The sequence below is a fragment of the Balaenoptera ricei genome, chromosome 7 (genome assembly GCF_028023285.1).
Source record: "Balaenoptera ricei isolate mBalRic1 chromosome 7, mBalRic1.hap2, whole genome shotgun sequence".
In the NCBI taxonomy this organism is placed as follows: Eukaryota; Metazoa; Chordata; class Mammalia; order Artiodactyla; family Balaenopteridae; genus Balaenoptera; species Balaenoptera ricei.
In genome coordinates, this window is record NC_082645.1 from 94,792,738 (window position 1) to 94,818,916 (window position 26,179).

At 36.1% G+C, this 26,179-nt stretch overlaps 1 protein-coding gene across 3 annotated transcripts in view; it reads left to right on the forward strand.

Moving 5' to 3' along the window:
* Window positions 1-26,179, forward strand: part of UNC80 (unc-80 homolog, NALCN channel complex subunit) — a 233,754-nt gene that overhangs the window by 79,575 nt on the left and 128,000 nt on the right. For all 3 annotated transcript variants that reach the window (XM_059927385.1, XM_059927384.1, XM_059927387.1), the window contains exons 22-24: window positions 1,087-1,259; window positions 21,271-21,483; window positions 24,858-24,993. In XM_059927385.1, the coding sequence (XP_059783368.1) occupies window positions 1,087-1,259; window positions 21,271-21,483; window positions 24,858-24,993 (522 nt within the window). The remainder of the gene's footprint in view (window positions 1-1,086; window positions 1,260-21,270; window positions 21,484-24,857; window positions 24,994-26,179) is intronic.

The following is a 26,179-nucleotide window of genomic DNA, read 5'->3' on the forward strand; positions in this document are numbered from 1 at the left end:
CCAAATCTCTAGCGATGAGATCTGATAGTCTGCATTTTAAGAAGCTCTAGACTGATTCTCATTCGTATGCAGTTTAACTATGGAAAAATAAGTGAGGATGAATCAGTGGTTCCTAAACCTCTGACCACCGTGTGGGGTCAGGCTGGCTGCATCCTTATCATCTGTGAGGCTTTACAAAGCACACATTCTTACACTCCTCTTTCAGAGACTCTGGTTCTGAACTTCTGAATAAGATTCAAAAACTGCCCAGATAATTCTGATGCACAGGCAGGTTTGGAAATCCTGGCATTAAATGACCAACCTCTCAATTCCTTTACAACTCTAATAATCAAGGATTCTTTGCATTGTAACTAAGATATCAAGATACTGTCTTTGATATCAGTTTTTTGTAACAGATCTGAAATTGCACAGTGATTTTGCATCTTCCATAAAAACAGAAGTAGAATCATCTTAAATAATCCTCTTAGCAGTATTAGAGAAGAGACCTGAAAGCAAAACGATCAAACCCTATATTTATCTATTTTTTTAATTTTTAATTTTTAAAATTTATTTTATTGATGCATAGTTGATTTACAATGTTGTGTTAATTTCTGCTATACAGCAAAGTGATTCCGTTATACACACACACACATATATATATATATATATACATTCTTTTTCACATTCTTTTCTGTTATGGTTTATCACAGGATATTGAATATAGTTCCCTGGGCTATACAGTAGGACCTTGTTGTTTATCCATTCTATATATAATAGTTTGCATCTGCTAATCCCTAACTCCCAATCCATCCCTCCCTCACCCACCCCTCCCCCTTGGCAACCACAAGTCTGTTCTCTATGGATCAGACTCTATATTAAAATAGTTATATAAGACCCCTTATTTACATATGCTATGTGTCCTCAGATTCCTAAAAGTCAAGGTGTCCAAATCAAGCATTAGATAGAGAGGAGGGAAGTGTAGTTCAGGAAAAAGTTCTTAGGCCAACACTACAGAAAATGCATTGTTGAAACTTCAAAGCTCTTTTTTAATCTACAACCATTACACTCTCTCTCCTTCATTCCTCCAACATGGGAAAACCCCTACAGGTTGCCACAGTTTTGATGACCATCTGTCTTCCAACCAAGATGGTGGAAAAAGCAAAAACGTGGTGAATCTTGGAGCAATCCGACAAGGCATGAAGCGCTTTCAATTTCTGTTAAACTGCTGTGAGCCAGGGACAATTCCTGATGCATCGATCTTGGCAGCCGCCTTGGATCTTGTAAGTTGTTGGAAGAATTTTCTCACCCTGTACCCCATTCCAGTTAATTCTGCTAATGGAGGAAACCATGAATCCCTACTCCAAAGCCTAACTATGGGGTTACGTTTTTGGTCTTTTTTTTTTTTCCTCAGCATTAGTGGCAAGAGGAGGGAAAAAGGTAGTAAGGTGAAAGAAGAAAAGAAAGGGGAAAAAATCTTAGTAAATATATTCTGTACAGCATCATGATTAAAAGTATATGAGGGTTCTGGAATAAGATTGCCTGGGTTAAAATCACTCTGACATCTATTAGCTAAACCCTGTAAAATGAGATTAAGTGTAATAATTATGCCTACCTCCTAGGGTTAGTGTGAGGATTAAATGAGATATTAAATGTAAAATCCTCATCATAATGCCTGAAATATAGCAATTGCTCAATAAAGTAGGTCATTATTATTATTGCATTAGTCATGTCTGTCATGTATTAGTCCTTTAAACTCTGTCTTGGTTTAATTGCATATTAATTGAGGGAAAATATGAAGCAAGGATCAATTGAAATTAATTGCGCAGAAGCACCTTGAACATTGTGTAGCCTTATACACATGTAAGAGATTCAAGAGTATAATGTGGATCTTGTTTAGAAAGTATTTTTGTCAAATAAATGAGACCCAGATATGAGTTTTGAACACAATCTCTCAATTTCCTTTATTTATCTTCTGGTTTAATAAATTCTTCATATGCTATATAAATACTGGGTACAAAATTCCAAGTAAATGTCAAGAAATAAAAGTCTTCTGTATTCACGTTTTAAAAAGAAAAACTAAAATAGACCTTTTTACAACAAAACCCCTTTAGCCTGCCTACAAATGATCCCTTTTTATAACACATGAATATGTAACCACTGGCCACTCATATTTTACCTTGGAAAATAGTCCAAACCTTTTAATATAATTCATGACATTTTTCTGTGACATTAATAGCTTTTGCTCTCATGATATTTAGTGACCAACAAGGTATGTAGCTTCACTTAAGCCGAAAATGCAAATACCACTGTAATCACCCAGAATGATGACCTGTGGTTATTTAAGATTTTTCAGTCAGTTCCTGATTCCTGGACATTGGTCTTTGAAAGTATTTTTTTTTTAATTCCAAAGTGTTTAATGTGTGCTGATATATGCTATGATGACTGTAAAATGTAGAAAGTCACAGGTCTCCAGGAGAGCTGAGGCAGGTGGCAATCAAACAATCAAAGAACAATGAGATGCCTGTCTAAAGCAAGAGAGCTGACAAGGCAAAGAGCCAATTTCTTGTTTTCTAAGTGGGAGAGAGGAAACCAGCCTGTCACTCTTTTGAGTCATGCATGGTTCTTCTTAATCACCAACTGGCCAGGGTTCAAAGCCAGCAAAGGATAGAGCCAGATTAGAACAGACCTTATATTTGGTACAATACCATGTTGACTCTCTCATTAAAAAATTAGAGTGAAATCACTCTAGGAACTTTAAAATGTGAAAAATAAGAAATTCTGTATTTTAAACCTGATAGTTTATTTATTTATTTATTTTTGGCTGTGTTGGGTGTTCGTTTCCGTGCGAGGGCTTTCTCCAGCTGTGGCAAGCAGGGGCCACTCTTCATCGCGGTGCTCGGGCCTCTCACTATCGCGGCCTCTCTTGTTGCAGAGCACAGGCTCCAGACGCTCAGGCTCAGTACTTGTGGCTCACGGGCCCAGCTGCTCCGCGGCATGTGGGATCTTCCCAGACCAGGGCTCGAACCCGTGTCCCCTGCATTGGCAGGCAGATTCTCAACCACTGCGCCACCAGGGAAGCCCCTAAACCTGATAGTTTAAATGTGATTAAGAAAGTGAAGATGACACAAATTAGTTGAACAATGGTTAAATACACAATAACAATGGTGCATTAGAACTTTATGGGTAGTTTATGCTATAGTGTTCCAGATGTACTATTATGTCCATCTTTGTCTCAGTCCTAAAGTCACAGATACTTTGGAAAATTTTTAGACAAGTGAGGCATCAAATTTCTCCAGCAACTGCCTGAGTTTAAGGAAAATGATAATAATGAATCATGTTACTTCAACTTACTGTTGAAAGAGAAAGATAGAGGCACAGCTGGCCCTACAAATTGGACAATGATAGGATAATAGCATTTGGATAACAGTCAGTAAAATAAGCACCTGATGACAGAGAGAATGGATTGACCTTCCCTCTCTGGAAAGCCTCAGCCCCACACCAGAGATCCTGAGTGAAGTCTCCACATGAATGCATATCATGTACTGGACTCCAAGCCACTCTTTTCATTCACGCATTTTCCACATGAGAGAACAAAAGCCCCAAGAGCTAAGGTGACTTTGCTCAAGGTCATATAAGCCTGTCGAAGTGAAAACTGGGCTCAGAGCAGAACTTTCTGATTCTATTCAGGACTCTTTTAGCAATACCGTATACTTTCTCTGTAAAAAAAAAAAAAAAAAAAAAAAAAAAAAAAAAAAGTTATTTAGGTAAATCAGAAAGAATGTCTCTTGATACACTGAAAATGTACTTAAATGTATATGATCTCCATAATAAAGAAGATAGCAAATGATTTCTAATGGTCCAAAAACAATTGAATCTTTTTTAAAAAAAAGATCATGTGAATACATGATGAATTTATAATAGGAACATATAGGAGATTTTCAACTTTAAAGATTCACACTACACATTCACCCACTAAACCAGTGATTCTTAACATTTTGGAGACATAAACTCTTTAAGAACTGAATGAAAGCTATGGAGAGCTATGGAGAGAATTACACTTACAGACAAAATTCAGCCTGTAATATCAGAAGGTTCATGAACTCCCCCAAAACCCACCCATGAAACAAAAAATGGGAAGAACACAATCTCAATGTATTATCATTGGCAAAGAGAGACTCTTTAATGAAGTAATTGGAATGATTTTATTAACATTGATGGTGTAAAAACAGAAGGAATAACTGCTTCCTACATAAAAAGCTTTTAAGCTTTTAAGATATGTGGTCATGGGAGAAACAGGAGGCTTGTCACGAAGAGAGTGATACATTTGAAAGTTTAAAAAATAATCCCAGTCGAGGGCTTTCCCTGATGGCGCAGTGGTTAAGAATCCTCCTGCCAATTCAGGGGACACGGGTTTGAGCCCTGGTCCAGGAAGATCCCACATGCCCTGGAACAACTAAGCCCATGCACCACAACTACTGAGCCTGTGCTCTAGAGCCTGCAAGCCACAACTACTGAAGCCCATGCACCTAGAGCCTGTGCTCTGCAACAAGAGAAGCTAACGCAATGAGAAGCCCGTGCACTGCAACAAAGAGTAGCTCCTGCTTGCTGCAACTAGAGAAAGCCCACACGCAGCAATGAAGACCCAAAGCAGCCAAAAATAAATAAATTTATTTCAAAAGTAATAAATAAAATCGTGTTATCAATAGGTTCTTTTAAAAAAAATCCCAATCAAACAAATTAATACTGGCTTCTGAATGGAGATTATAAAAGTATTCATCAATATTCTTCTTAAAATAATCAGTCTCTTGGATGCTGGAATTTCATTCTCTCTCATCAGATGGTTCCATACCTCTATGATTTCCAACTGCTACAATGCTTAGAGTTTTCAAGGAGATTTAATTCATGGCTGAATTCCAGAAAACATTTAAAATTTATTTTACTTCCTCTAAATAAGACTATGGCCAGGTAGTTACCAGACCACTAGATTCTCCTTTCTTCCCTTCCTGTTGGACCAACTCTGGCCCTGCTTGACCTTCTCAATCTTATTAATCTCATGGTAATAAATAAAATAAAGGGGGTTTCATACTTATAAGCAGTGTCTTCAAGCTTCAAAGTAAAGAAGCATTTTCTGATCATTATAGATGTCCAGTGATGAAGTAGATACATTGAGAAGTAATTAGCTCTTTGTCACTACACTGGACTCAATGGGGAAGTACAAGGAGACTCAAGAAGGGGGTGGTTAGTATGAGTTTCTTTCGTATCTGAGAATATTTGATTCTAGGTCAAGGCCAAGGAGTGTCCAGAGGTCAGAATCAGTCACGGTTTAAAGGAAACAGAGACAGAATCCAGGTAGACATGGTTGGTTGAAAAAAAAGGGATAGGTGATGATGGTGGTGATGGTACTCATGGTGGTGGTAATGTTGGTGGTGATGGTAGTCGTGGTGGTGGTGTGGTGGTGGTGGCAGTGGTGAGAGAGGTGTTGGTAGAAGATAACAAAAGTAACATTTTCATTGTATGTCATAGTTAATAAAGCACCTTCACATTCATTGTCTTATTTGTTAATATAAGAGGAAAGGGTTAAGCCAGGACATGGTCCCCAAATGAGGGTACATTCAACTTCAGTTTCTCAGGTATAGAAAAGTGAAGGAATTGAAGTCACTGGTGAATACTGGCAAGAGGACTGAGAGGAAGGAAAATATAGCTGCATGTCCAGTATGTTTGAATCATAGTAACATCCTGTTTTTACTATCATTGTGCAAGTGTGGCAATTGCAGTTGTTCATACCTGTCTATTTGGGTTAGGAGACCCTTGAGATTACTCTAACGTTCACAAGTTGTCTTCTATTAAATGTATTATTAACTTTTGTATCCTCTGTGTTTGGTTTCACTTAATATCTGATCTCATCTGCTTCCTGACTTTCAGAAATGCTTCACTTTTAAATATGTTCTAGAATGAATTTGGGAGTGTTCTTCCCTCTGCAAGTTTTTGGTAGAGTTTGAGAAGGATCAGTGTTAGCTATTCTCTAAATGTTTGATAGAATTCATCTGTGAAGCCATCTGGTCCTGGACTTTTGTTTGTTGGAAGATTTTAATTAGAGTTTCAATTTCATTACTTGTGATAGGTCTGTTTATATTTTCTAATGCTTCCTGCTTCAGTCTGGGAAAATTGTACCTTTCCAAGAATTTGTCCATTTCTTCGTGGTTGTCCACTTTATTGGCATATAGTTATTTGTAGTAGTCTTTTATAATCCTTTGTATTTCTGTGGTGGCACTTGTGATTTCTCCTTTTTTATTTCTAATTTTATTGATTTGCATCCTCTCCCTTTTTTTCTTGATGAGTCTGGCTAAGGGTTTATCAATTTTGTTTATCTTCTCAAAGAAACAGCTTTTAGTTTTATGGATCTTTGCTATTGTTTTCTTCATTTCTCTTTCATTAATTTCTGCTCTGATTTTTATGATTTCTTCTACTGACTTTGGGTTTTTTTGTTCTTTCTCTAGTTGCTTTAGGTGTAAGTTTAGATTGTTTATTTGAGATTTTTCTTGTTTCTTGAGGTGAGATTGAATTGCTGTAAACTTCCCTCTTAGAGCTGCTTTTGTTGCATCCCATAGGTTTTGGGTCATCGTGTTTTCATTGTCATTTGTTTCTATGTATTTTTTAATTTCTACTTTGATTTCTTCAGTGATCTCTTGGTTATTTAGTAGCACACTGTTTAGCCTCCATGTATTTGTGTTTTTTACAGTTTTTTTTTTCCCTGTAATTGATTTCCAGTCTCATAGCATTGTGGTCAGAAAGGATGCTTGATACGATTTCAATTTTCTTAAATTTTCCAAGGCTTGATTTGTGACCCAAGATGTGATCTATCCTGGAGAATGTTCCATATGCACTTGAACAGAAAGTGTATTGTGCCACTCTCCAGTGGCATGTCCTATAAATATCAATTAAATCTGTCTAGTCTATTGTGTCATTTAAAGACTGTGTTTCCTTATTTATTTTCTGTTTGGATAATCTATCCATTGGTGTAAGTGGGGTGTTAAAGTCCCCTACTATTATTGTATTACTGTTGATTTCCCCTTTCATTGTTGTTAGCATTTGCCTTATGTATTGAGGTGCTCCTACGTTGGGTGCATAAACATTTATAATTGTTATATCTTCTTCTTGGATTGAACCCTTGATCATTATGTAGTGCCCTTCCGTATCTCTTGTAACAGTCTTTAGTTTAAAGTCTATTTTATCTGATATGAGAATTGCTACTCCAGCTTTCTTTTGATTTCCATTTGCATGGAATATCGTTTTCCATCCCCTCACTTTCAGTCTGTATGTGTCCCTAGGTCTGAAGAGGTTCTCTTGTAGACAGCATATATATGGGTCTTATTTTTGTATCCATTCAGCCAGTCTGTGTCTTTTGGTTGTGTCATTTAATCCATTCACATTCAAGATTATTGACATGTATGTTCCTATTACCCTTTTCTTAATTGTTTTGGGTTTGTTTTTGTGGATCTTTTTCTTCTCTTGTGTTTCCTGCCTAGAGAAGTTTCTTTAGCATTTGTTGTAAAGCTGGTTTGGTGGTGCTGAATTCTCTTACCTTTTGCTTGTCTGAAAAGCTTTTGATTTCTCTGTTAAATCTGAATGAGATCCTTGCTGGGTAGAGTAATCTTGATTGTAGGCCACCATCACCCTGATACCAAAGCCAGAAAAAGATATCACAAAAAAAAGGAAATTATAGACCAATATCACTGATGAACATAGATGCAAAAATCCTGAACAAAATACTAGCAGACAGAATCCAACAGCACATTAAAAGGATCATACACCATGATCAAGTGGGGTTTATCCCAGGGAGGCAAGGATTCTTCAATATATGCAAATAAATCGATGTGATAAACCATATTAACAAATTAAGGAATAAAGAACATATGATCAGCTCAATAGATGGCAAAAAAGCTTTTGACAAAATTCAATGTTCATTTATGATAAAAACTCTCCGGAAAACGGGCATAGAGGGAAACTACCTCAACATAATAAAGGCCATATATGACAAACCCACAGCAAACATCATTCTCAATGGTGAAACACTGAAAGCATTTCCTCTAAGATCAGGAACAAGACAAGGATGTGCACTCTCGGCACTCTTATTCAACATAGTTTTGGAAGTCATAGCCATGGCAATCAGAAAAGAAAAAGAAATAAAAGGAATACAAATTGGAAAAGAAGAAGTAAAACTGTCACTGTTTGCAGATGACATGATACTATACATAGAAAATCCTAAAGATGCCACCAGAAAACTACTAGAACTAATCAATGAATTTGGTAAGGTTGCAGGATACAAAATTAATGCACAGAAATATCTGGCATTCCTATACACCAACAACAAAAAATCAGAAAGAGAAATTAAGGAAACAATCCCATTCACCATCGCAACAAAAAGAATAAAATACCTAGGAATAAACCTGCCTAAGGAGGCAAAAGACTTGTACTCAGAAAACTGTAAGACACTGATGAAAGAAATCAAAGATGACATAAACAGATGGAGAAATATACCATGTTCTTGTATTGGAAGAACCAGTATTGTGAAAATGACTATACTACCCAGAGCAATCTACAGATTCACGGCAATCCCTATCAAACTACCAATGGCATTCTTCACAGAATTAGAACAAAAAATTTTACAATTCGTATGGAAACACAAAAGACCCCAAATAGCCTGAGAAAACCATAATTCAAAAAGAGACATGTACTCAATGTTCATTGCAGCACTGTATACAATAGCCAGGACATGGAAGCAACCTTAATGTCCATCGACATGAATGGATAAAGAAGATGTGGCACATATATACAATGGAATATTACTCAGCCATAAAAAGAAATGAAATTGAGTTATTTATAGTGAGGTGGATGGACATAGTCTGTCATACAGAGTGAAGTAAGTCAGAAAGAGAAAAACAAATACCATATGCTAACGCATATATATGGAATCTAAAAAAAAAATGGTAGATGAACCTAGTGACAGGGCAGGAATAAAGACGTAGACATAGAGAATGGACTTGAGGTCACGGGGAGGGGGAAGGGTAAGCTGGGACGAAGTGAGAGAGTAACATTGACATATATACACTACGAAATGTGAAATAGATGGCTAGTGTGAAGCAGCTGCATCGCATAGGGAGATCAGCTCGGTGCTTTGTGACCACCTAGAGGGGTGGGATAGGGAGAGTGGGAGGGAGACGCAAGAGGGAGGGGATATGGGGATATATGTATACATATAGCTGATTCACTTTGTTATACAGCAGAAAGTAACACAACACTGTAAAGCAATTATACTCCAATAAAGATATTTTAAAAATTAGCATATGAGTCATATCAAATAAATAATCGATTAATCTTAAAAAAAAAAGAAAGAAACATGTATCACAGTGTTCATTGCAGCACCATTTACAATAGCCAGGACATGGAAGCAACATAAATGTCCATCAACAGATGAATAGATAAAAGAAGATGAGGCACATATATACAATGGAATATTACCCAGCCATAAAAAGAAATAAAATTGAGTTATTTGTAGCGAGGTGGATGGAGTTAGAGTCTGTCATACAGAGTGAAGTAAGTCAGAAAGAGAAAAACAAATACTGTATGCTAACGCATGTATATGGAATCTAAAAAAAAAAAAAGATACTGAATACCTAGTGGCAGGGCAGGAATAAAGACATAGACATAGAGAATGGACTTGAGGACACAGGGCGGGGAGGGGGAAGCTGGGGTGAAGTGAGAGTAGCATCGACATATATACACTATCAAATGTAAAATAGTTAGCTAGTGGGAAGCAGCAGCATAGCACAAGGAGATGAGCTCAGTGCTTTGCAACGACCTAGAGGGGTGGGATAGGGAGGGTCGGTGGGAGGCTCAAGAGGGAGGGGATATGGGGACATATGTATGCATATGGCTGATGCACTTTGTTGTACAACAGAAACTAACACAGTATTGTGAAGCAATTATACTCCAGTAAAGATCTATTAAAAAATATATTCTGTATGTTTTCCAATGCATTTGTGGTTTTAGTCATATACATATATGTGTGTATAAATATAGAGAGATAGAAATACAAATATAGAAATATATATAGATGTAGGTATAAATGACACAGATGGATAGATTGATGATAGATAGATAGATAGATATAGATGTCAGATAGATATGCAGATGCAGATATAGATATAGATATACAGATTTATACATAGGTATAGATTCTACCATTTCATCAGATAGGATTTGGGAGAGGAGGGGAAAATGAATGTGTTCAGTTCATCATCACTTTCCAGTCCTTCACTTTCTCCCATCTCTCTTTTATTGTTTGCTTTTGTTGGATGTCTCATTCATTTTTTTAAGTGCAGCTTAAATACAGTGTTTACATTATGATGTAATTTTATTTCGGAACAGTTTTCATTGTTTCGTTGCGTTCATCATAGAAGTTAAATGTGATTTTTTTCAAGTTTCCAATTTTCTTCAGCATTAAAAAGTATTATTAAATGAAAGAAGTACTAGAAATGTCAGTGTTCAAAGTCTTGCCAATCTGAAGGTTTTTGTTTTAAACAATCCTCTTGTCATTATTGCTATGACTACAAAGGGGTAATTGGGTCAGTTTTTAGTCCAGCACAGCTCCTCCTCACACTCTTCCTCTTTAGTGTAAATTTAATAAATGCAACTGTAAGGCATTTTTAAAAAGAGATGTTTTATAAAGGACTCATTTTATCTTTAGGTTCATATAATCTACAAGCACAAAAATAGTTCAAACAAAAGGCACTTCTGTCTATTTTCTGTATATTTCAGGTGAAATTATCTATCCTTTTTTACCCAGTTGAATAAATAACATGTACAGACATAGTGATTTCTAATTTACTGGTAATTTATTAGCATGAATAACACATCATAATGTCAGTTTGCTTTAGGAACAGTTTCATGAATATAAGAGAGTCAGTGGGATCGTAGTTTTCTCCTTAGTCTGTGGACAGAGAAAACCTAATTCATATTAAATTATAATAGCTTCATAAATAGATAGTTTTAGGAGGACTGGTTATATAATTTTTATCCAAATTGGGACACTTTTGAGAGTGAAATGGAGTGCTATCAATAATTATACCAGTTAGACATAAACTAGAACTCTTGCGGAAAATGAAACATTTGGTTACCATATAGTCATACTTTCAGGTTCACTGCAACAAATGTAATCCACATTGGGGTTTACCATCATAAAACTACTTGGTGATGATTGGAAATTAGCTTTTTTCAAGGAGTTAGGAATATATGCAGACTAGGAACTATCAAAGCAAAATAATATTGTGTCCTCTTTTGAATCATAAGGAAAGTTGAAATAATCCAGTAATAACCAAAACTAAATGGTCAAATTATTCACTTTATTCTAGTGGTATTCCTATACTGAATGTTTGAACACATTCTATGAAATGTAGCATAAAAAGGATGTATATCATGAATATGTAGAGTTTAAAGAAAAAATTTGAATGTCACATATCCACCACATATCTTAAAAAATAGGACATTTCCACTTTCTTTAAAGTCCCCTGTATCTCCTTTCCTAATTACTCACCCCTACCTCCTAGAAGACACTGCTGTCTTGAACTTTGTTTTAATCTTCCCTGTGCTTGCTTTATTTTACCACATGAGCTTGTATCCCTAGAGAATATATCATTTTGTTTTGTTGCCTTATGCTGTATTTTAATGAAATTTGTAATGTAATTTAACTTATAAAAATTTTCTTTAGTGGTTAGCATTTTTATGTCTTTTTAAAGAAATCCCAAGGTAGTAATAAATACATATTACATTTTCCTCTAAAAGTTTTAAAGTCTGCATTTCACATTTAGGTCTTTAACTAGAATTTGTTGTGTGTATAAAACAGGATATTTTTTTCTTTCTTTTCTTTTCACATGAAAAAAAATTATCCTAGCATAATATATTGACTAATTCATACTTTATTATCTGATGTGCAACACCATCTTAATCATGTGTCAGGTTTCTATGCATGCATGGGTGTCAGTCTGAGTTTTTTTTCTGTTCCATTCCATGTGTGCTCTGAGTTAATCTACTCTGTCTTAATAGCCTGAACTTTGAACATCACCTAGGTTGTTCTTGGCTCTTTGCTCTTCCGTGTGAATTTTATAATTAGCTTGTCAGTGTCTATGAAAATCTTTTGATTTATTCTTGGAATTACATTGAGTCCACAGATAAATTTAGATATAATTAAAATTCAAATTGAAATTCAGATCTGAATTGATAATTCAAAAGTTCTATTTCTTTCTGAGTCCATTTAAGTAATTTTAATTTTTTTAGCAATTTGTCAGTTTTACCTCCATTTTCATATTTGTTGGATTAAAATTGATCATAACATTTTCTTATTAGTTTTTGATCTTTGCAGCATCTGTGATTATTTTTTCTATTTTTATTCCTAAAATTATTTCCTTTTCTTTTTTTGATTAGGCTTGCCAGATATTTGTCAATTTCGTTAGTCTTTTTTAATGGTACAGTAGAGATTCTCTCTATTATATCTCGTTCTCTAATTCATTAATTCCTGCCCTTATTATTGTTTTTATTGAAGTATAGTTGATTTACAATGTTGTGGTAGTTTTAGGTGTACAGCAAAGTGATTCAGTTATAAATACACATATATATATAATATTCTTTTTCAGATTATTTTCCATTATACGTTATTAGAAAATATTGAGTATATCCTGCCCTTATTTTTATTCTTTCCTCCTTCTTGCTTTGAATTCATTGTATTATTATTTTAGCTTATTAGTTGATTGCTTAGCTCATACTTTTATTTTTTTCTGTTCAAAAACTGACCATTTAGCTACTCATTTCCCTCTAAGTACTCCTTCAATTATGTCATAAATTTTGATAAGTAGTATTTATGTTACAATTTATTTTTAAGTCCTTTTTAATTTATTTAATGGTTTCCTTTTCCATGGGTTACATAAATATGTACGAGTGTGTGTGTTTCAATTTTATAAATTTCAGAGTTTTGTTAGGTATCCATTTGTTATTGATTTCTAACTTCATTTTCAGATACTGATTCTTTGGAATTAATTTAAACTTGCTTCATGAACTAGAGCATTATTAATTTTTGTAAATGTTCCATGTGTAGTTGAAAATAATGTGCATTCTCCAGTTGTTGGGCACAACATAGAGGCTTTTCTTTCCTTTTTTTTTTTTTTAATTGAAGTATAGTTGACATACAATATTATATTAATTTCAGGTGTACAACACAGTGATTTGGCATTTATATACATTATGAATTGATCACGGTAAGTCTAGTAACTATCTGTCAACTTTGTCATACAAAGTTATTATAATATTATTGACTGTATTCTCTATACTGTATATTATATCCCAGTGACTTATTTATTTTATAACTGGAAGTATGAAACTTTTAATCCCCTTCACTTATTTTACCCAAACCCTGTTACCCCCTCAACCTCCCATCCCCACCTCTGGCAACCACTAGCTTATTCTCTGTATCTGTGAGTCTGTTTCTCTTCGTTTGTTCATTTTTTTGTTTTTTAGATTCCACATATCAGTAAAATCATACAGATTTTTCTGTCTAGCTTATTTCACTTAGCATAATACCCTCTAGGTCCATCAGGGTGCAGTGTTTTATATTCAAGTCTTCTATATTCTTATTTTTACCCCTCACTACTTGATCTGTCAAACACTAAGTTGTGTTAAAATCTCCTCTATGATGACAAACTTGTCCATTTATTTTGTAGTTCCAGCAATTTCTGTTTTATTGGTTTAGAGGCAGATCGTTTAGAAGTATGACAAGTATCTGGTGCTATGAACCTTTTATCACTATCTAGTGACCCAGTTTATTTCTAGCATATATAAGATATATTTTTCTTTGATAATAATACAGCAGAAACAGTTTTATTAGCATTGGTCTGGTCTATCTTTTTGCCAGTCCTTTCCTTTCAACTTTTCTACATCTTTGTGTTTTAGGTATATGTCTTGTAAAAAAGCAAGTATTTGAATTTTTATAACGTTTTAGTGACCTTTTTTTACCTAGAAAATTTAGTACATTTGCACAGATTATTATTACTTATATAGATTCACTTCTGTCTTCTTCTGCCTACTTACCATATTTTTTTCATTATTTCATTATTTCATTGTATATGTTTCATTGTTTCATTATTTCATTTTTCATTATTTCATTGTATATTCATTATTTCATGCCTTCTTTCAAATAGTGTTGAATTTTGTTTTATTTCTCTTGCTTTGGTTTGGTTTAGCTTTGTTTTATTCATTTTTCTTTATCAGTTTGGAAATTATTCTATTTATATTTTTAAAAATTGCATGCATATTTAACTCAACAAAGTCTAAATTTAATGAATATCTTTACTCTTCTTTCAAACAGTAAAAGACTGTAGAGGGTTTTAACCCCAATTATTGTTCAAGATTTAGTTCTCTCTTGTTTTTGTCTTAACATTGATAAAGTAGACATTATTTTTATTGAGTGTTAGGAAAATGATTTTTAAATTTGCCCAAAAGCTTAGCATAGTCTTTGCTCACCATTTCTCCTTGCATCTCAGACATTCCTTTCTAAGATCTATATCCTCGTGAAGAAAACCTTTCAGACATTTCTTTGGTGATGATCAACTGGCAGTAGCTCTCTCAGCTACAGTTTAATTGAAAATGTCTTTATTTTGGTCTCATTCTTGAAAGATACTTTTGATAGAATTAGAATCATAGGCTAACATTTTCTTTCTGTACTTCAAAGATATTATCCCCTTCTCTTCTGGCTTAATTGACATTCTTTTATAGGTAATGTGTCTCCCCCAATTCCTTCTCCCAGTTGCTTTTAATATCTTCTCTTTACTGTTGATCTTTTGCACTTTCACTAAAAAGTTTCTAGCCTATATTTCATATTTCATTAAGCCTGTGAATCATGTAATTGACAAATTATGTCTATTCTGGAAATTTTCCAACTGTTATTTCTTCAAAGATTGTGTCTTTCACATTTTCTCTAATTTTTCCTTCTATAAACTGAAAAGATGCATGATAGAGCTTCTCAGTTTATCCTCTGTTTTTGACAACCTCTTTCATATTTTTCATTTCTTCATCTCTTTCTATGCTGTATTCTGGCTAATTCTCTTCCATTTCACTTTTTCTTTTTTCAGCTGTGTCTAATTTCATGGTTCTTAACCAAGGGTAACTTTGCCCACCAGGGAACATTTGGCAATGTTTGGAGGAATTTTTGATTGTCACAACTTGGGAATTGCTATTTGCATCTAGTTGGTAGTTAATAAAGATGCTGGTAAACATCTCATAATACATAGTGCATGCTTCACAAAAAAGAATTATCTGGCCAAAAGGGCCAATAATGCTGAAGTTGAAAAAAAACTGATCTAATTTTTGTTTTAATCTATCCATTGAGTTTTAAATTTCAAGTACTACATATTTTATTTGTAAAATTTCTATTTACTTCTTGTTTTAAAACTACGTGGTCAACTTTGATAATCTAATTCCTTCTACTTTCAATACCCACATTAATCTGTAGATGTGTTTGATACATTATGATTCCTATAGCCACAGTCTTTGTAAAGGGTCTGATTCTACACTTTGCTGTTTCTTCCTACTCTTACTCATGGTGAATTTTTTAAAACATATTTTTAATAAGCTTAACTCCTTGAAACTTTATCTGTGCTGATTCTTTAAGACCTGTTTTAGAAGCAGTGTTATTCAGTGGACCAGCAGTTTTAGCAACATCTGTGAGTATGTTAGAAATGCAGATTTTCAGGCCCTGCAACATCTGCATCAGAATCTCTGGGGGTGGGCCCAAAGAATCTATTTTAACCATATTCTCTTATGCATACTCAAGTGACTCTTATGCATACTCAAGTTTGAAGATTTGAGAAGCACTAGTTTAAAGTATTCCTCCAGAGAGGATTTCCATTTCTTTTCCTTAGGCACCTCGAAACATCACCAACCTAAGATCATTTTTTAACTACATTTTGGGTGCAAGGAGCATGAAAGTTGTGCCCATTCTAGTCCAAACTTATATGAAAATGTGGAATTTTGATTAGAAGTTCTCATTTAAGACTTTTTTTTTTTTTTCCTTTTCTACCCAGAGCCAAGACTAGTCATGCAAGCTTAATTCTGTGGGGTAGATCATTTTATTTTTCATGCAATGAAAGTGACACCCACCTGGGATATTGGCTTTATATAGGTGTGTATGGCCTGATCTCACACTCCACTTTGGACCCAGACATTTAATTTGTGGCCCATTGAAAACCCATACTCTGGTCTTGCCATAGTCAGTAGAAACCCTTGGGGCATATATTCCTACACTAGTTCACACCTTTCTCCCTACCTTCACCCCAGAACTGCACTTTCTTGTAATTTCTGCTCTCCGATGGTCTATCATCTCATGTTAGAAACAAAAGCAAAAACAAAGTGAAAACAAATGGGGTATTTTATCTAGCATTTTTAGGTGTCTAAACCAAAAGATATTTGTCTTCACACCTAATCCATCATCTTGTCAGAAACAGGAGTCCTCATTTGGTTTTTAAAATACTTACCCAAGATACTAGCATGATCTGAGTAAGTGTTAAAATGACTACCCCACCAGACTGGGTACTAAACAATAATGCCTGCCTCTAGCCTGACATCTGAATCATTTCTGTTGCCCACAGCTACTACAGAAATGGGCAGGGGCAGAGACAGCCTGTCAGTTGCTTAATGATCTCAGTCAGGCAGAGAATTCAATACAAGCTAAGTAATAAATACTGAGTCACAAGCACATGCCCTCTAGCAAACGAGGTTCCAGTGTACACAAAGAACCACAATAATTGCTTATTCCCAGTGTTTTTAAATAAATAGGTATCTTGCGCCAGCAAGAGCTCTATATTTTATTGTAAGGCAATACAAATATTATGTAATTCCCCAGGCACCAACATAAAATATTCACTTTTTAAAACCAGTTAGTTCCCGTCCTGTGTTATGAGTTTTCGGGATCAGTCAGGGTTTCTTCTCACATAATAAGTTTAGATACAGTCCTTCAGGTAAAGGAATGTATTGCAATTATAACCTTCAATTAACCATCATATCTTGGTAACAATATTTTCTAGGTCCCCAGGCAAAATAAAGCACAGCTGTTTGAATTAGTATTCTCGTTCTCTTCTTTACTTTCATAAAGGAAACATTCAATATACATAACGATCTTATAAAATGCAGGAAAATGCCAAAGGAAGTCAAGGAAAAATAGCTTGATGCTTGAAGTTTTCTAGCTGTAGAATGTTAGAGAAATCCATGCTGCATAATGCATGACATTTTGTAATTTTAACTAGACAGCTCTGTAGCCATTGCAGAGAACACCTTATATAAAACTGAACCATATGAAATTGATGATATTCTACTATTTTTGACCTTCAAACTTAGAAATTCCATAAGGTTCAACTTAATATTTTATCTTCCTAGTTAAAATTGATTCTTGCTTGTCTGGGAACTATGAAGTTATGACGTAATGGAATTGAAGCCACTCTGTGGTGTTATGGAACATAAAAAGGTGATCTGGCAGACATATTAATAAAAAAGAATAAATATGCCTACTTTTCATTTAGGACCACCAGCAAAATTGGTATACCAATGGTATCAAATTTTGTTTAGATGTTCACTTTTAACTATGCCTCTGATACTCTGTGGTTCTTTTCATCCACACAGCATTCTTCTGATTCATTTTTCTCCATTTGTGCTGTCTTTCTCTGTGATGTGAATCCATCCCTATCCATTCTGTCATGCCTCCATTTTTAACTGCTCCTTCAGATTGCACTGAGCCGTAAGAGGTAAGCTCCATCAAAAGAGGGAAAATTGAATTTCCTTTAAGTCCACGAAGAATCCTTTGTCTAAGGTATTCTATAACCCTGCTCCTAAAATCAATACCTTCTAACTTACACTTTGAAAGGAACTTATAAGGAAAATAATTCCCCATAGCCACACCCACACTAGACTGCCTTGAATACTCTTTCACACACAGTGTGAAGTTGATACTTGTTGCTAAGTATCTTCTACTAGGATGCATAGTTGAGTACTTAGCTTTGTACTGCAACAGTATCCTCCGTTTTCTGTACAGTAACATACACACTACAATACCCCAGAAATTGGTAGTACTCAGTGCCATCCCAAGTGTGCTTTCATCTACCAGGTTTATGAGGCTTATAATAAGAAGGCAATATTTAAGTCAGGCTATGTCATCATCCCTTAATTCAAACAGTGACATTTCCAAAAGTTACTGGGTTTGATCCAATTTACATGGATCAAATTTATCAGATAATAACCAACCCTCCCTTTAATGTTGTGCTGTATGGTTAATTAATGGGAATTATTTTGTTAATGATCTCAATTCTATTTCCCAACTTAGATTAGGATTTCTTAGGGCCGATAACTGATGATGTCTGGGTTTTATCATAAGAAGCTTTTCAGAGCAGAGAATTAAAATTGCTTTTCATTCAAAACGCCTTGAGCTTCCTAACCAAATAAAAACATATTTTCTAAAGAAGGCAAGCCAATCGACATAGGAAACCTTACATAGAACAATTTGGGTTTTTTATTGATCTTCTGTTAGTCCTCTCAGTGCCATCTAATAGTTAAGAGCAATTAAAAGAAAAAAAACCCGCCTCTGCCCCATACATTTGAGTTAGGTTAAGTTTTACCCTTGTTCATCGTGAAGGAGCCAGGGTTCATAACATAATGCTACTCCAGCAGTGTTGTTTCTGTCTTCCCATCATAAAGCAATGAATCCCATTGCTTTTTTTGGAAATGTGACAGGCTAAAAATAAATTTGCATCACTCGCCTTGCCCTCCAGACTGGCATTCGTTTTTAGAGATAGATATTCCAGCCTTTTCCAGATGCAGATTAGCATATCTGAGATGTTTAGTAAAATGAATATTTAATACAAGAAGAGAGTATAGATATTTAGTCGGTATATTATGGCACCACAGTAATGATAGGTTTGATACAGAAAATCATCTGACCCTTTGCAATCTAAAGTCTTTCTATCCCTGTGACCTGCTGCCAAGTCTTGGCACCAATGCAGTTGATGATAGTTTCTCATCATCAGTGTCCATCTTTTATCAATGATAGAGTCTCACCATTGTGTTTATCTTGTATTCTGCCTTTTCACATAGATTAACTCTGTCATGGCAATACAACATATGCTTTGTAAAATTAAGTCCCAACATAAATAAATTTCATATTAGAATTCTTGATGGTTTCATTTAAGTTTTAAGACAATGAGAAAATGCTTAATGGGCTAACTTACTTGAATCATCCAGGGTATTTGAGATAGTGTGGTACTCAACAGTATGAAGTAGCCAACTCTGCCTGAAGAAGGAAGGGATTAAGGAAGGCTTCTTAGAGGAGGTAACTAAACTGAAGCTTAAAGTGGGAATTTGCCAGATGGAAAAGGGGCTTAAAGGTTCTGCAAGTCATGGAAACAACACATGGAAACATATGAGATGTTATATCTGGGAGACTAACCAGTTTGACATAATTGGACCACAGAGCACTTGAGATGGGGATAGAGAGAGAGGTGAACCAAATAACGAATGTCAGTTATCTTTATTCATTGATGACTGAGGTAGATTGAGCCTATAATATATTTTAAATGGGAAAATGATGTGATTATACATTTGTGTTTTAGTAAATAACATTATATGACATTAGTGTCCCTTTTTTTTTTTTTTTTTTAAGTTTTTGGCTGTGCCACACAGCCCGTGAGATCTTAGTTCGCAACCAGGGATCGAACCTGCACCCCCTACATTGGGAGCGTGGAGTCTTAACCACTGGACCGCTAGGGAAGTCCCAATTGTCCCATTTGTAAACAGTGACTTTCTACATGCATTGTAGAAATCATCTTTTCCCAAGGCTTATATGAGTATAAATTAAGACAATGTAGATATCAAAGAGGAACTAATACAGATCTGGGCATGAGAGAGACCTGAGATTGAATCCTGTGTCGACTTCTTCCCAGCTATATAATAGTGGAAAAATTATACCTCATTTAAAAAAATATTAAAATGAAGATATTGTTTCACAGGGTTGTTATGATAATTAAGAATTACAATTTATAAAAACTGATTGGCACGTATTGATATTCTCTGTATATTAGCCCCTATTTTAACATTATGGATCAATGCATTGTTAAGAATGCTATTGCTTGAATGATGAAAACGGTTTCAATTTGAAAACATGTGCTTACTAAGCAACCTATGGTTATTAGGTAACTGAGGTGATAGCTAATATTGTGATATATATTTCTTTAACTGGCACGAATGAATTTTTGATGTATGTACTTTTTGCGACCTGTTGACCTATGGGAAACTTCACACTCCTTCCCTTATTATTATCATTATTATTATTATTATTATTATTTTGGCTTATAAAGAGTTCAGTAGATATCTCACTCTTACCAGTTTCTGGGTATCAACTAAAAGCTGTTTCTTTTATTTTTTTCAAGCACGTCTTGACAAGATGGAGCCATATTTTTATTTTCCTGAAGAAATGCTCTATTTTTCATTTATCAATTAAGCAATTTCCTCTTTGTCAAACATTTTCAATTGAAACCATGCCTATTTAAGCAGAATTTGGTCTGTTGTTTATGAAAAATTGGGGAAAGAGACTAACTCAATCTAATTTATTTATTTATTTTTTTGTTTGTTTTCCGTTTCAGGCCCCATTTTATTCTCTGTTTTCTCTCACAACTCAGCCTAATGTAGTAAGCTCTTCCTTTTCTTACTAGCCAAAATGAGGGAGCAGTTGCACTTCCTTGGAGCTTGTGGATGGTCCTAGATAACAAAATGCCTACTGACACCCTTGGTTAACATACGACTAGTTCTAGAAATTGAATATGTGTTTGCATCATGTTAATTTTAGGTTTAAAAAAAGCATCATATTTTAAACCTTCTGATTAAAAATTATTTCACACTTAAATCCCAGCTGTCTCTGAAATTTGCAAAGAGTCATGAAATTACTTGAGATTCTCCAAAAGGAGAAAACTAAACTCAGAAAGCTACTTAAAATGTCTAATTTTTCAATACCCAAATTTGCCTTCATGGATTCATTTTCCAGATTCCCCACTACTATTGTAACCATACTAACACTACCCTGGGAAATATGGCTAAACTAAATCAAAATACGGAGACGAAAATAAACTAAGAGTACATAGTCATTCAGTTTAAGTTCAACTTCATTGTTTGTTAATCCTACATTACTCTTTCCTTAACAACCCTACTCAGGAAGCGCCTGTAGTAGCCAGAGCAGCGCTGTTCCTGGAATGTGCCCGTTTTGTTTACCGCTGCAACCGTGGCAACTGGCCAGAGTGGATGAAAGGGCATCATGTGAATATCACCAAGAAAGGCCTTTCCAGGGGACGGTCTCCCATTGTGGGCAACAAGCGGAACCAGAAGCTTCAGTGGAACGCTGCCAAGCTCTTCTACCAATGGGGAGATGTGAGCTTTTGATTTTCTTCTATAAAAATTAGGCTGAGTGAAGTGAAGAAGTTTTGTGTTTATGTTTGTTCATTTGTTTGGGAGACAATTTATTGAGTATCCATTATGTACCAGGCACTGAACAAAACATTTCAGGGGAAAATAAATGTAATTCATTTAATCTTCCCAACAAATCTACAAAGTTAGACATTATTATCTCTTCTATCTCTTTTCCTGGTCCTCTGCCTCTTTCCTTCCTATAAATGGAAACATTCTCAGCATCTTTTATAATTTCTTCCTGTATAATCTGCACCAGGATTACATTTATTCCTGTATTTTCAACTGTTAGCTGTATGTCAGGGGCACACACTTCTCTGTCCATAGCACTCTTTGGATCCCCGACCGACATCACCAACTGTACTTTGGAGGCATTCACTCAATGTCCTGAAACTCAATCTGACCAAAATAAAACCCTTCTCTCCATTTAAACACACCCCCATCTGCAACCCCTCTTGAATTTTCTGTTCTTATTGGTAGCAGCACCATCATCTAAGATGACAGCCTTGAATATATTCCAAACCTTCTTCTCTTATTGATTCCACCACTTCCATGTCACTGATGCCCTTTTAGGTCAGAACTTCATTACTTCTTATCTATATGACTAAAGTATTTTCCTATTTAGTCTCCTCCCACTATCTCCCCTCATCTGACCCATCCTACACACTGCCAGTAAAATCATGTCCGTTTGGCATAGCTCATCTAAAAGTAGAACATTCATACTTATCTCCCAGCCTCCAGACTTGCTCCCTCCAATTCATTCTTCAAACTGCTGTCAGAGTGATTAGGCTAAAATGCAAATCACATTATAGTGCTTCAGTGGCCCTCCTTTTCCCTTGGGATAAAACCCAAATTGCTTAGCCTGGCATTGCTGCTCTCTCTCCACAACCTTTGTTCAAATCACACCAAGATTATGGATGATGAGGCAAATGAGCTAATGTATCTAAAGAACATTTATCTCAATGCTTTGCATCTAAGAGGTGTTCAGTAGTAATGTTATTATATTAATTCTTGAAAGCAGGGTATGTGATTTTTCTGTGCATTGTTAGGCAGCTATCACAGTGCCCCTCGAATGAGTGATAAGGTTCTCCCTGACTCAGAAAGTACCTTTCGTCCTTCTTCAGAATGCAAAATGAAGCCCAGCTTCAAGAACTCTAGGATCTAGTCACAATCTACCTTTCCAAGCCCTCAGACACATTATTTCCTCTCACAAAATGGTGCTTCAACCAATTGGCTTATTTGTCAGTCTCTGAACACGTCAGTGCATTTCCCTGAATACGGATCTTTTGAAACTCTCCATCTGGAATATCCACTTTCCCCTTCCCCATTAGCCTACACAGCAATTCTTCAGAATCTACAGGAATGAAACTTTGTATGATTCTCTGAAATGAATCTGATTTCTCCATATTCTAATAAATAAAGTGCTTTCAGTCTTTTACACGACTGTTATTTTGGTATGTTATTACCTACCCAATAGACTGTAAGCTCCTTGAAGTAAAGAGCAACACACAGAGTCAGATACTCTATTTGAATCCGAGTTCAAGGTTGCTGAGCAACCTAGAGCAAGGCTTTCGACCTAACTTTCCTAATTGCCAAACAATGATCCTTCTTTATGAAGATTTATAATCTCCTAGGGCACATTAAACAAAGATACTGATGTACTATAACAATTTATTCAACTTTATTTTTACTTAATACGTAACAAATTACCTCACCTAATAAATATTTGATGAATGAAAAAGGAATAAACATATTCCCAAGGCACTTTTCTGGTCTTAGAAGAGACATAGAGCTCTAAATTATTATTTAGGTATTTAGTATTATCCCAGACAAGTTCATTTTTTGAGCAACCTTTTAAGCTTTATGAACTGTGGGTTTAACTTAAATTGCTTGGCTTCAGCATCCTGGGAGGATCGATGTAGAATTTTTTTCCCCGGTGAATCTCACTATTAAGTCTGCTGGCTCCACTCCAGACTCATAATTCCACATCTCCTTCCTTAGATTTCCAAAAGAGTAGCATCAGGACAAGGCTTTTTGTTGAGGTGGTGGTTTTTGTTTTTATGTTTTGTTTTGCTTGCTTAAAACTTCTCAGGTTAGCAGCTAAAAGTTTAGGATGCTGTGATTTTTTCTACACTGCTTTCTTTCTCCTTTTTGTGGTTTTTATTACTCCCCACTTAATTCCAGAGTTTAAGCAGACCCCTTTGTTTTCAGATAGCCAAGACGTTCAAACAACTTGTGTTTTTATTTAAAGTGTTCTGGACATATCTTTGTCAGTTTCCAGTAGTGAATCTAATCTCTTGCATGCCCAGAATGTAGTAACTTTTCTAAATATTTTAAAAGGATGATATAGGAAGAAAAAAGAAAAGTAGCTGGAATTTTGTTCTTATTAATGCACAGAGTAACCAAACTGTCAAATTCTAGGTTCAGTGCTCATTTTAGCTTTTTGACTCTCTTAAGCATGCATCTCCTCTTTTGTTGCATACAATTTGTCATTGGAATGTAAAAGGAATTAGATAGAGGTAGCATATTGTGTCTTTTCTTTCGGAAAATTCCCTTTGGTAAATCAGACAATAGTACATGATGATTCAGAAGAACAGATAGTAAGTATTGGTTTTATGAATACCTTGTAAGAGCCAATATTGCCCATGTGCTGACTTATTAAACATCATATTTCTAATGTCGATGTTGGGTACACTATCAAAAGAGTAGTATTTCTTTCTCATTCATAGTGTATCATGGAGGGGGGGAACAAAGTCTATAAGAAAGTCATTGATTGCATATATGATGACAGATACAAATAAAATTGCAGTTCCAGAATTCATGCCAATCTCCAAGCTCATTTGCATGATAGTGCCTTTCTCATAAAATAGCATAATCAGAAACACTCTGAAGAACTGTGACTTCTTATTTTTTACTGCAGCAAAATCCTCCATTAGAAACAACTGCAAAACAAAACAAACAAACAAAAAATGACAAAAAACAAAAACAACAACAACAAAAAACAACTGCATACTCCCTTATGTGAAACCTGTAATATAGATGACCTTTGAGGAAATAGAAATATTTTCAGAAAATGTTTTGTATGAGAATAAAAAATGCCATTCCATTTCCTAAAAGTCTTTAGACACAGTGACCTTAGAGGTAGCATCAGTGCCTTCCCTCTCTGGGTTCCCACACTGGGAAATGAAACATGGTGGTAACAACACTGTGGCAGACAGAGGAGGCTTATGCTGAAAATAATTCCCATTAATTGGTTGCTGGTGACCTCTGTAATGTGAGAGCCTATTTTACAGTCTGACGTATCTCATGCTGTTTCGTTCTTTTTCTCTTCATGGTAGGCAATTGGCGTCCGGTTGAATGAGCTGTGCCATGGGGAAAGTGAGAGCCCAGCCAACCTGCTGGGTCTCATTTATGATGAGGAGACCAAGAGGAGACTGAGAAAGGAGGATGAGGAGGAAGACTTTTTAGATGACAGTAAGGAGACTCCCTTTACTACAAGAACCCCTGCTTGTAAGAACCTCTGCTTTAGGAGCACGTAATATTTCTCTTTCCTCTTTCACATTCTTACCACCTTCCCATGTCTCCCACTGCACCTTCTCCCCTATTCCCTCTGCATGGATGTGAGCATGTGTATAAAGCCACACAAAGAGAGAGCAGGAACCAGAAGGAGAAGACTGTAGACAGGGGCAAAGAGTTGACAATATGGAACACTCATTGCTTTGTGGTCTCTGACTCTTAATATTGTAAATACGAAGATCAGTTTTAGGCCTCCTTGAGAAAACATAGTTGTGCTGCCCCAGAAGAGGGCTGGGTCAGGGTTTGTGTTTTATTACTGCTCTTGGAGTTTTAAAAAAGGGTTAGACCTGAGGGAGACCTTCAAGATGGTGGAGGAGTAAGACGTGGAGATCACCTTCCTCCCCGTAAATACATCAGAAATACATCTACATGTGGAACAACTCCTACAGAGCACCCACTGAATGCTGGCAGAAGACCTCAGACTTCCCAAAAGGCAAGAAACTCCCCACATACCTGGGTAGGGCAGAAGAAAAAAGAAAAAGAGAGACAAAAGAATAGGGACAGGACCTGCCCCTCTGGGAGGGAGCTGTGAAGGAGGAAAAGTTTCCACACACTAGGAAACCCCTTCACTGGTGGAGGCAGGGGTGGGCGGGGGGGAAGCTTCAGACCCACAGAGGAGAGCACAGCAACAGGGGTGCAGAGGGCAAAGCGGAGAGATTCCCGCACAGGGGATCGGTGCCGACCAGCACTCACCAGCCCGAGAGGCTTGCCTGCTCACCCGCCAGGGCGGGCGGGCGGGGGCTGGGAGATGAGGCTCGGGCTTCGGAGGTCAGATCCGAGGGAGAGGACTGAGGTTGGCTGTGTGAACACAGCCTGAAGGGGGCTAGTGTGCCACAGCTAGCTGGGAAGGCGTCAGGGAAAAAGTCTGGACCTTCCTAAGAGGCAAGAGACCATTGTTTTGGGGTGTGCGAGGAGAGGGGATTTAGAGCACCGCCTAAATGAGCTCCAGAGCCATGGCTATCAGCGCGGACCCCAGAGACGGGCATGAAACAATAACGCTGCTGCTGCAGCCACCAAGAAGCCTGTGTGCAAGCATAGGTCACTATCCACATCTCCCCTCCTGGGAGCCTGTGCAGCCCACCAC